Genomic DNA, 12,177 nt, shown 5'->3' on the forward strand with positions numbered 1-12,177 from the left:
GCTGGATTTACAGCAACTGTCTAGTCACCCTGCACTACTGAAATTGTAGATACGAGTTGACCTGCTGGGAAGAGAATCTGGGATAAACTGCGGACTTCAAAAAGTTTCTGCCTGGAAACTGAAGAGGTAACCATGGCAACTGGGAGGCAGGTTGAACTCAGAGAAGGCTCTTCAGACTGAGCAGGGAGCTCTGTGCTCTTAGGTTTGCCATCTGCGCAAGGCGCATCCACCCCTTTGTCTCTTTTGCTTTCCTGGTAGAATAGGAGGAAGTACTAGCTCAAGAACTGGGAGATGGGGCCCAGGCTTCAGCAGTTTTCAGTTCCAGCACACGTAACTACAGGTGCCTTAGTCACTGCTATTGTGTTGTCTGCAAGATGGAAAATGGCAAAAGTGGCCCATTCACAGGGATGCAGAAAAGATGGGAAAGTTCGAGGAGATTCTCCGCATAATCACTATTATTGTGTCATGCGGCATGTCTGGGCTGATAGGAACATGGTGCTACTGAGGACAAGACTATGAGTTTGATCCGTCTATAAACTCGATTTGATCACATGGAGAAAAGCTGTCTCACAGACAGCACCCATATCCCCACCTGGCTGCTGCATAGTAAAAGTGTGCCTGGGGCCTGAGCAGCAGCAGGTCAAACAACCACCCTCACCTGGGCTGACCGACTCCTCTAGCAGAACGTCCTGCTGGTGGGGCTGGGGTGGGCTGCTTCAGAGTGGATGAAGGACTCTCCTGAGAAACATAGATGTTCAAAAGACATCCTTCCCTTGCCTGGGTGGACACAAATGCCTCACGCCCACCCAGCCCTAGACTTGTGAGAAAGAGCCCTGGATGGCAAGATGGGGTGACGGTGGGAGGCTGGCATCTGAGATGGTTCTGCAATGTGAGGAGCTGCTGCTGCACCTGCCTCTGTCTTCCACTAACCAACAGGGAGGTTTGGGAAGGGTTACTACACTGGCTCTTCAGATTATATATGTTTTGACTAACTGGGTCATCTGTCGCAGGCCCTGGTTTAACAAGGGAATCTGCTTTCACAAATGACCCTGCACTGTGTTCTGACTTTGACCTCTGTTGCTCCAGCAGTCTTAGCCGCTGTCTCACAGTGGAGGGGGGGTCGCCTCCTCCTCTCCCCGCTCTGTGGTTTTCCCCTTTCTTTCCGTTACTGCCTGTTCTCATTCTTCTCACTGAGCTTTCTCAGATGGGGAGCCTTTTCTCCTCACTTTGTTTCTCTTTTTTCTGACCCTTTACTTGCAGGAAATTAGGGCAGGACTTTCTGCGGAACAGCTGCTCATAGATGCCTCTTATGAAATAAAACCCCACATTCCAAGAGGCCCAGATAATTCACTTTTTCTTTATTGTCTAGCAATCCTAGTATTCCTATTTAGTAAAACTGAAAGCTAAGATTTATGGAGTGCTAACTATGCACTGAGCAGTGTTCTAAGCACCCTACATGATGTTGTGCAGGCTACGGCATGCTACCCAGATCCCCTCTTAGTACTGTGGCTGTCATCCCCTATCATGTTGTCTGCTGTAGGTTCTCTGCAGGAGCTGCTCTCTCTCGACAGAGAGCTGCCCTATTTAAGATTAGACCATCTTCTCCAGGCAGCTGCATCCGAAGAATGGTTGACGTGGGGAAACAAAGGCCCTCTCCCTTGCTTCAACGGTAGACAGTTCCAAAGCAGTACCTGAGCTCCAGAACATCCCCAGCGACCCGCTGGGGTCCCTGTTGAAGTGGCATGGCATTCAGCTTCTCCCTCTGCCATACCCTGCTCCCTTCACTCCCTCTCAGTTCTAAGAACTGGCCTCAGTAAACCTCCTGCATGCAAGTCTCTGTCTCTTGGAGTCTGTTTCCTGGGGAACTCAAACTAAGAATTAACTTTAGTCGTCACAACAACCTTAGGAAACAAGTGTATTGGTGTTCTCGTTTTAGAGACAGGAAATGCAGACATGGTAAAGTTAAGAAGTGTGCCCAAGGTCTCCCATCAGTAACTGGTAGAGACATGATATGAAATCTGAAAATCTAGCTCTGGACCCTGTACTCTTAACAGCAATTCCAAAGGGAACCGAGGGGCAATGGGGCTGGGTATAAATGCCTTTATGGGCAAGCAGAGGAGAGAGGCAGAGCATGTATTATTTCACATGGGAGACAGCACCACTCAGCTAACAACGGCTTAAACCCAGGATCATTTCACCAGCTGCAGAGTCAGTGTGATTCTAACTTTTTTTTTTCTTTTTTGGCCGTGTAAAAGCATGGTAAATTCATACTTGAATTCCGGCGCCAACACTTACTGTGTAACTTTGAGCAAGTTATTTAAGCTCTCTGAGTTTTAGTAAAAGTGTCTGGAACACAGTAGGAGTTCAATACAGCCACCAGCCCCTCCTCCCAGTTTCTCTGCTACTTCCAACTCTGATCTTGGGTAAGTCTCTTTAGCCTTCTATCCTCAGTTTCCTCATCTATAAAGTGGGACTGAGGATGAGGATGATGAACAGCTGACGCAGCCCCGTGGCCATGGGGGTAGGAGCACCGTTAGTCGTCGTTAACGGTATAATCATGATGCTGACCCAGCGTGCACAGACTTTCCTGTAACAGACGCTGTGCGTGCCTCCCCGACCCACCAGCCCCCCACAAACGCTCCTGACACCGCTGCGCTGGTTTCCTGCTTTTACTAGAAGTCGGCGGCCTTTTTTTTTTTTTTCCCGTTAAACTAGGTACGCGCTTCTCACCCTCGTGCCATCTCCCTGCCGCTCTGCCCTGCGCACGCCGCCGTCCGTCGGGAGGAGGGTGCAGCCGCGTGTGTCCCCGCGCGTGCAAGCCGCGCCCCGCCCCGTCGGGCTCCCGGGCCCCGCCTCTTCCCGCGCGGCGCCCAGCCCCGCTCTCCGATTGGTCAGGGGCGCACGGCCCCGCCCGCCCCCTCCGAGGGGATAAAAGCCGAGGCAGCGCCGGCCGGGCGCACGCAGGCTGAGCTTCCCGGCCCGCACGCCGCTCCCCCGCCTCGTCCCTCTCGCAGAGCTCCCTGGAGCCCTCCGCCATCCTCTCCACGACGTGTTGCCCCGCGCCTGCAGCCATGTGTAGGACCCTGACTGCCTTCCCCACCACCTGCCTGGAGAGGTAAGAGGAGCTTGCGCACCTGTCCGGAGGAAGAAGTCTAAGTTCCACCAACTCTTAGCGACTGGAGCAGCAGCCTGGGGACCTGGGGGGCTGGGGACATGGGAGTGGAGAGGCAGAGGCTGGCTTGATGCCACGTGCTCAGGTGCCAGGAGTAGGGAGAAGGAAAGGTGAAGGAAAGCGGAGGGCTGGCTGCTTGCTGCCTTTCCCATCTTCTGACAAAGGGCAGTCCTTCTCAGGACTGCCGAAGACCCTGCTGCAGGAATGCAGGAAGACCACGTTGGCATCTCGCGCAGAGCTGAGTCTGCCCCAGTTACTTAAGCATTTGGTTTTCATTGCACAGCCCACAGCTAGGGTCGTGTCCTCCTCAGCCGTTGGGAAGGCAGGGAGATGTTTTTCGGGTTCTACCCAGAGGAATGTGTCTGCCAACTTCCCAGGGAACGACTCAACAGCTCTCAGTCCTTACAGGACCTGTGGCTGGGAAAGAAAAGGTAAAGATGAAGATAGGAATCAGCTTTCACACAGTTCCAGAAATACTCCTGACAAGCTTAGGGGATGCTGAACCGTGTCCTGCTAATCAACAGGCACAGAGATAGATCAGTGTGACTTAGGCAGGAAAAAGTCTGTATGTGCAGAGCTGTAAACCCAGAAAGCGTAGGACCTCCCGTGGCACAGCTCAAACGTTGCTTTTGTTGCTTGGGGGTTGATACTCATGAGAGAAGCACAGTTTGGGCCTTGGGAACAGCCAAGGGTTTCCAGCAACTCTGGAGGCTAAACTTTGGGTGGCACCAGCCAGAGTACTTCTGGGACCCCATAAACCTCTCCACACTGGCTGAGCAAATGGAGAGTCCTTTCATGATCCTGACTTGTCTTTCAGAGCCAAAGAGTTCAAGACACGCCTGGGGATCTTTCTTCACAAGTCAGAGCTGGGCTCTGATACTGGAAGTGTTGCTAAGTTTGAGTGGGGCAGCAAACACAGCAAAGAGCGGTAAGTCTTGCTGACCAGCTCAGGTCCCTAGAGGGGAGGGAGCTTCCAATCCCTTTTCCACTTAGGAAAGGAGTTGTGAGAAGGGTAATACAAGGGGAAACTAGGACATACTAGGTTGAACCTTGGCAACCCCTTCCCAGAGATTTCAGTGGGACTTGTTGCTGGTCTGCTATGGCTTCATGGCTAATGGGTGAGTGGGTGGGTGGCTCTGGGGTTCTACGTCCACCAACAGATGACTGCACCCAGGGCATGAATGTCTAGTTACCAGACTTCTTCGATCTGAGGATATCATTGAACATGCAGCCAGGGCAAGCACAGGGTCCAAGACCACCTGAAGTTTTTATTAATAACTCTACTTCTGTTAGCATGCAGCTTGCCTAGAAGCCCTCTCATATTGAGCGTCCACTGTGCCAGGTGCTACTACTAGGCTCTGGGGTTATGGGTAGATGTAATCTCTATTTATGAGGCCCTTATTCTTTGCGGAGGTATACAAAACAAAGCTCTGACAGTCAGTGGAAGGGAAGGGATTTTGGACAGAGAAAAGACAGCCTTAGAGATGTTGACTGAAGACTAAAGGGTCTCTGGCTTCCGCTTCTGGTTGCTGAATTGTCCTCTAAAAAACACCACTGCTTACCTTAACTCCAACTAAGAGCTTGTAGAGTCAGCTTCAGTAATCACCAAGCAAGCCTTTGTGTGAATTATGTACCTTCTCATCAGAATTCTGGTTAGGATTTGTGCTATGCTTTGGTTTGTTGATTTAAAAAATATATATTTTTAAATCTTGGCTTTTTCTTTTTAGTAGAAACTTCTCAGAAGATGTGCTGGGGTGGAGAGAGTCGTTTGACTTGCTTCTGAGCAGTAAAAGTGAGTAGGACCCTGTTGTGTCTGTCTGTGTATGGCACATGTATACTCATGTGCTTTGGAGCCAGTTCAAGTGATGCTGAAAGCCGAGGCAAAATAATGGTAGTAGGAATAATAATAATGATTCCTCAGTGTGCCAGCCTCTATTCAGAGTACAAAGGCAGGTCCTTGTTCAAGAAAATGACATCCTAAAAATAGAGCCATTAACTGCAATTGCTGTCTTTTCTTCTTTTATTCCCACTGTTCCCCATTCTGACCTGTCTCCTCCTCTCTCCCTCAACCTCAGATGGAGTGGCCGCCTTCCATGCTTTCCTGAAGACAGAGTTCAGCGAGGAGAATCTGGAGTTCTGGCTGGCCTGTGAAGAGTTCAAGAAGATTCGATCGGCTACCAAGCTGGCCTCCAGGGCTCACCGGATCTTTGAGGAGTTCATTTGCAACGAAGCCCCCAAAGAGGTCAGAGCCTCAACATGTTCAATGACTCCTCCAGACCCGGCCTGTTTCTTTCCTACTGAGAATTAGAGTCGGGGAGGCCAGCAGGTGAAGGATTGGGTTTAGAAGCAGAGTGGCCTTACTTGGCACAGGGATGAGTGGGCTTCTGTGGCCAGAAGTTAGGAAAACCAGTCTCTGTGCTACCCCTGGGAGCTGTTACCCTTAGACTCACAATAGGGCAGGATGGGTTGGCAGGGTTTTGGCTTCTGTCCATATGCACTTTTATAAACCAATCCCTTTTTAGAGGCTCAACACACCTACCAACTGGGGAGACAAGGTCATCATAGGGACCTCATGTAACCTGGCTCAGTCTCCTGGCTGAGCTGCCTCAGGCCTGTAGGTCTGTGGTCCCTGGATGATTTTGCAAGTCAGCCTTCCCTTCTGGCTGCCTCTGCCTGGCAGCCACATTTGATAAAGAACATGGGGCCACCTGGTGGACAGATAGGAGTAATGCCTTGCCTTGTATCATTTTTTATTTTGTTTTCTGACCACTTTGGTTTATTCCACGTTATTCCATAAATATTTATTTATGGAACTGATTACAGTCAAGGCACTGTTATAGTCATGGGGGATATAGCAGAAACAAAACAAAGTCCCTGCCCTAGTGGAACTGTTGTTCTAACAGGAGCAGATGCCAATAACTAATTAAACACTTATATGCCAGGTGAGGATATATGCTCTGATAAAAAGTAAGACAGAAAATGAGATATAGGGAGGACCAGAGGTATGGAGTGGGAGGAGGTGGGGTCTCTCCATTTCATAAAGGGAAGCCAGGAGTGGTCTGTTGATAAGGTGACATATAAGCAGAGAGATGAAAGACTTGAGGGAACAAAGAACATCCTAACACAGGAACCAGCAAGTGCAAAGGCCAGAGAGTGCCTGTTGTAGACACAGAACAGCAAGTGGGCCCGTGTGGAGCAGGGAGAGAGGGTAGGGGATGAGGTCAGGCAGGTGGCAGATGGCCAGATATGAACCCTGGGGGCCCGGCAAGCAGTTTAGCTTTTGCTCTGAGTGACATGGGAAGACAAAAGGAGTGCTACCAAACTGATTTTTTTTTTAAATTAATGAGAAATTTATGGCTTCAGAAAACAATTATAGGAGCTGATAAAAACACATTTGGTAGCAACAGCAATGCCAAGTTGAATTGCTTTCAAGAAGAATCATGGATATTGATGCCATAGCCACCACTAGCCACGTTTGACAGCAGCTTGTAAATTCTTCGGTCTTTCTCTGAGCCAGCACCTCAGGTGATTTGGATGGGAGATTTCAGTCCTTGGAAATGTTTATGATACAGTGCTAAGTGAAAAAAAGCAAACTTGAAAACTATTTATGGTGCATTCCCAATATGGTGAAAAACCCTGCTTTGTATATGTATTTCGTCCTGCTGACTTGGGTTTTACAAGGCTCACTAGCTGCTGGTGGAGGACAGGCTGTGGGGGTGAGGGTGGAGGAGAGAGACCACTGAGGGGACTCTGGCACGAATCCAGGAGAGAGATGCCAATGACCTGAGGCAGGGCTGTTACAGAAGAAGGGGTGAAAAGACGCTGAATTTGTACACCTTTCTAATATATCCTCATACTGATCCTGAGAGGTTGGAGGACAGACACTGGATCAGATGTGGGGACAGGCCCAGAGCTGAAAAGCTAGTTAATGATTGATTCGGGAGACTCCAGGTTCTTGATTCAGAATCTGGTGCTCTTTCCTGGGTCCCCCTCAGCCCGCTGAACCCCTTGCCTTGTCCACCCTCCCGCCCCCACTTATCCTGTGCTTGTCCTCCTGCGCACAGGTGAACATAGACCACGAGACCCGGGAGCTGACGAGGACGAACCTGCAGGCTGCCACGGCCACGTGCTTTGACGCGGCTCAGGGCAAGACTCGCATCCTGATGGAGAAGGACTCCTATCCACGCTTCCTGAAGTCGCCCACCTACCGGGACCTGGCTGCCCAAGCCTCGGCTGCCTCTGCCTCTCTGTCCAGCTGCAGCCCGGCCGAGCCCTCGCGCACCTGAGCCTCCGTGGCAGGGAGGAAGCCAGCCGGGAAGAGAGGTGGAGTCACCCGTCCCCGTGTGGGAGGCAGGTTCTGCAGAGCAAGATCGAGAGGATGGTGAAGGAAAGAGCAGATCCAGCAGCCTTTTGCGAACAGCACCCTCTCCTTCAGATACTGTGGGACTTGAATCTGTGCATGAGAGTGTTCCCACTTCCAGGTCCTGAGGATAAGGGCTGGCTATGGGGATCACATGGGGCTTCTGGGGAAAAGAACGGAGGCTCAGGAATTAGCACTGGCTCTGGTCCTTCTCAGTGGGGCAAGGGGATATCCAGGTGTGGTTTAGGAAACATGGATAAAGAGAAACTTGGAAACAAAAGGGGGAAAGACCACCAAGATGAGCTGTCAGTTGACTCTAGCTTCCTGTTTTCCTAATTTCCAGCATGTTCTGGGCACAGAGGGAGCCATGGGTGTGGAGTCCTCCTGTTCTGCCCTCCTCACCTGCCTCGGGGCTCCCTCGGGCTCCCTCAGCTCCTTAACATGCCTGTGTGTCCAGCCTTGCTGTCATCAAGGCCAGCAAGCCGATGTGTCTCTTGCCCAAAATGAGATTTTTGTACTTCAGAAACTGGAGTCTGAGGCCTTTCCAAGTCAGTAGAGAGCCCTTGAAAAGAGGCCATCTCGCTCGAGTGAAATCTGTCTTGGTGCTCATGGTGACCTCTTGCAGATGGCCCCACGGAGGGGCTTCCTGCAGGAATGTGTCCTCAGCTCTGTGCTGCCCTTGATGGTGGGGGGGAGGCATGAAAAGAAAGGTGGAGGCCTTGGGTGGCTAGTCCACGCTCCTGCCTGGCAGTGTGGAATGAAAGAGAAAAGGTTTGTAAGAAGCAAACCTCTTGGCAATTCCTGAAAGTCCTGCTCAAATCAAGCCAGTGTTTTTTGTGGGTATGAGAACAGGGAAAAAGAGACACCCCAGAGTGGGAGGGGAGCTTGTGTTTTTTTCCTGTGAACATGAGGTGCACCACTGGAGTGTCGGGAGAGACAGGACAGGAACCACAGTGGCCCTGCGATAGAATGTAGACGTTGGGAGTGAAGTTGGGGAGAAAGGCTGCTGGGAACAGCAGGACTGGGGGAAATCAGAACCTGCCTGTCACCTCAGGGCATCACCAAACAAACATTTTGTGCTGGGACTTCTTGCACAAGAGCCCAAGCTGGGGAGGTGAATTAACCGGGACAAGCCCTTATGCCCCAGGGTAATCAACACTGTTCTCTCTGCACTGTGAGCTCCTCCAGGAGAAAATTATTTAAGTATAATGTATCGTTGCTTTGTGCCAATTGTCCTAGCGTATTATTTTTGTTATTTTTGTTGCTGTTATTTATTGTAATTTCAGTTTGCCTCTGCTGGAGAATCTCAGCGGGAGTTGCAGCCTGACTGTCTCCCTCCCTCCACCAGACTCTACCTCTTACCCTGCTGGGAACCTCTGAGCACCTGTCAGGAACTCCTTGCTGTTTAAATATTTATTTATTGTTGACCAATGGAGCTGGTTTCCGAGATATGAATGATGTACACAATCCCCATTTTCCTGTTTCAGCATGTTGTATTCTTGTAAAATAAAAACAAAACTCAAATATGACATCTGTCTCCAAGGGCTGTGTGGTCAGGGGGAAAACGGGAAAGGGAAGTAAGTGGCAAGGCCTGTGGCTCTGGGAATCCCACAGGACGGGCGGGAGTTTCCATGGCATGGGCAGTGGCACAAGTGGAAGACCGGTGTTCACCTGGGAACTGGGAGAATCGGAGAGGGGACGTAGGTTCCCACCGTGGCCACCTTGACTGGTGACTTCTTTTAGCTGATAACAGCCTGGCTTGAGTTGGCTGTTTTGTGCGGATTGGACTGGGCCCAGTCTGCCGTCACTTCAAAGCCCATATCCTCTGTCTACCCGACTGGAACTCGGCACAAGCCATTCCCGATGCTGCCTGTGACAGTGAAAGGGTCGGTATGTCTTGGTCAAGTAGCCAGATGTTATCAGTTAGACGGCGACTTTTGTAACATCTGGAGCACATATTCAAGGCAATCCTAAAATTTGGCCCAAATAAAACTTTTTTTTTTTGGTCTCAGTTCTTTTTTTAGGTTTACAGTGCTTAGCAAATGGCTGAGTTAATGATTAATTTAAAATCCAGCAGGAGAACTGTTAGATTACGATTCCAACCTCCTACCGGACTTCTCTCCCTGCGTGTTCCACAGGCTCTTCATATGGAACGCGTTCAAAGCCAAGGTCATCATCGCCCCCCTCAGACGTCCTCTGCCTTCTGTTTCCCTGACCCTGATACTCAGAGGCAGTGGCCACCCAGTGTCAGGCTTCTCCATAGCTCTTCCTCGTCACATCTGCTCCCCATCAAAGCCAAATGGGCTGAGTCCAGCTTCTTCCCAGCCTCACCGGGCCTTCTTAGAGGACTCTCTCGTCCTTTCCAATCTGGGCTATAACTATTCCCCACCTCGTCTCCCTATCCCAGCCTCTCCCTTCTCTAGTTTTTTTTCCATGCTGCCCCAGTCCTCATCCATAAAGCACAGATCTGAGCACTTCATGGCTACACTAAAACCCTTCAATGGTTCAGCTTTAACCATGAGATGGAGTCCAGCTCTTACCATGACATGCAAGGCTCTCTGATCTGACCTAAGTCCCCAGATGGCCTTTACCCACAAATTTTTTCCTTCCCATTGTTTGTGGGTCCCTGCACGCACTGTTCTCTCTGCTTGGAATACCCTTTACTTCCTCTTTGTTTTTTAAAAGAAATTGAGGGTTGGGGGGTGAGGAGGAAAATGACAATTTTCAAAATCCAAAAAAAAAAAAAAAAAAAAACCTCCTCCTGGACCGCCCCGTACAGAGGTAATTGCTCCGGCTTCTGTGATTCTAAGACACTGTTTTTACCTCGATTGCAGCATGTGTGGCATCGACCATAACTAATCTCGTCACAGCTCTTCCTCTTCCATTAAACTGAGCTCTTTAAGGTCAGGAACCATATTATTCATCTTGACAAGATGGGGCAGAACGGAGCACAGCAAAGTGGTTCACAGCCCTAGCTGTGGAATCGGAATGTTGGGGTTGGAATCCTGGGTCATTCACCTTGTGAAGTTATTTAAGCCTAAGGTTCAATCCCCCCATCTCTAAAACGAGGATAATGAGAGTACCCCTGACAGGGAACACTGAATGAAATAAAAGCATTTGACACAATGTTGATGTCCCATAAATATTAGCTATTATTATTATTATTTGATTCCAGCACTTAGCACAGTGCCTTTTACATCATAGGCATTAGTCAAGAACTACTTATTGGCTTTTTGGATAAGATGGCGGAACCAAGATTCGCACCCAGGATTCCAAATCTACTTTTCCTTCAAGGACAGTACAGCTGTTTCAATACCATATTTCATCTGATGCTCAAATCATTCCAGAATTTCAGATGAGGAAGTTGTAGATTGGAGGTATTAAGCCAACCACTGTATTGCAGGGACTGCAGGAGTCACACGAACCCGCCAGCTAGGGCTGCTTTCCTGTGACCGCTTTAAGGCTGGCCTGTTTATCACTCTGCTGCCTCCCTGTGGCCATAGCAGGCCATGCAAGCTTGTTCTTCGGCATCACTTGGCTTCCATCACATATAAAGTTTGGCTTCTTCATTTGGAATTATATCCAATAGCTATCATTTGTTTCACTGTAGTTTTGTTTATTAATACATTTTCACAAACATTTAAAATTTTAATATCAATGAGCATTATTAACCTAGCTACCAAGACAGCCCAGTAGGTATAGGAGTTAAACCAATATTTCTTTAGTCAAAAGGGCTGAAATGACCTTTAAAAATTGAAGTTCTGGGCCGGCCAGGTGGCGCACTGCTACAGTGCGCCGCTTGGGAGCGCGGCGGCGCTCCCATTCGGATCCCACATACAGACCGGTTCCCGCTCACTGGCTGAGCGAGGTGTGGGAGCAACACCGAGGGTTGCGATCCCGTTGCCGGTCCCAGTCTGGTACGGCCGTGACACTGAGGGTTGCGATGCGTTGCCGGACACAAAAAAAGACAAGAAGGAAGCGAGGGTTGCGATCCCGTTGCCGGTCCCGGTCTGGTACGGCCGTGACACTGAGGGTTGCGATGCGTTGCCGGACACAAAAAAAGACAAGAAGGAAAAAAAAAAAAAATTGAAGTTCTTAGGTAAAGAGAAAAGGATGCCAGAGCTTGTTAAGTGCTGAACTCAAGGTAATCCACTGTCACTGAATCCTTTAAATTGGTTCAGTTATTCAAAGTGCTTTAGGGAAGAAAAGAAAGATTTAAAATTTAAGTAGCTGAAGTATGATCCCGAAGGTAAGAGACGCAAGATAAGTGCTAGATAGTGGAGTCTGAGTCTCCATCATTTAGAGAAGGTATCTCTTGACTTACAGTGTTGGTGTTTTCTAAGCTTTGATCACTAACCTGGATGATGATTTCTTTTAAACTTTAGGAAAAGCAACAATGTCTGGATTAATCTTTTATTTGTAATGGGTTCCCTCTTGAGGGATAGTTCTATGCCAAGAAGTATAATTGTCTTAGCTAATTCCATCTCACCAGTTCCAGGGGGCAGCTTCGCAGGGAGGGTGGTGTAATGATTTAGACAGTGGGCTTGGAACTTAGGCAACGAAATTTGGTCCCACATCCACTGCTTTTTAGCTGAGTAATCTTCGGCACATTACTCAATTTTTCAGAGCCTCACTTTTTTCTGTA

General features: G+C 49.3%; 1 protein-coding gene across 1 annotated transcript; it reads left to right on the top strand.

The window, feature by feature from the left end:
* Positions 1 to 3,071: 3,071 nt before the first annotated feature.
* On the top strand, positions 3,072 to 9,061 carry RGS16 (regulator of G-protein signaling 16). The gene is made up of 5 exons (XM_008584442.1): positions 3,072 to 3,115; positions 3,990 to 4,100; positions 4,900 to 4,964; positions 5,248 to 5,414; positions 7,237 to 9,061. The coding sequence occupies exons 1-5, from the start codon at positions 3,072 to 3,074 to the stop codon at positions 7,456 to 7,458; spliced, it is 609 nt and encodes a 202-aa protein (XP_008582664.1). The 3' UTR covers positions 7,459 to 9,061.
* The last annotated feature ends 3,116 nt before the right edge of the window (positions 9,062 to 12,177 follow it).

This window comes from Galeopterus variegatus, unplaced genomic scaffold, assembly GCF_000696425.1.
Source record: "Galeopterus variegatus unplaced genomic scaffold, G_variegatus-3.0.2 Scaffold3261, whole genome shotgun sequence".
Classification (NCBI taxonomy): Eukaryota; Metazoa; Chordata; class Mammalia; order Dermoptera; family Cynocephalidae; genus Galeopterus; species Galeopterus variegatus.

Excerpts from the sequence above, each read along its gene's own strand:
- RGS16 (XM_008584442.1), top strand. The coding sequence starts at position 3,072 with ATGTGTAGGACCCTGACTGCCTTCCCCACCACCTGCCTGGAGAG. Across the intron at positions 3,116-3,989 it reads CCCACCACCTGCCTGGAGAG|AGCCAAAGAGTTCAAGACAC; the intron begins GTAAGAGGAGCT and ends CTTGTCTTTCAG. Across the intron at positions 5,415-7,236 it reads GCAACGAAGCCCCCAAAGAG|GTGAACATAGACCACGAGAC; the intron begins GTCAGAGCCTCA and ends TCCTGCGCACAG.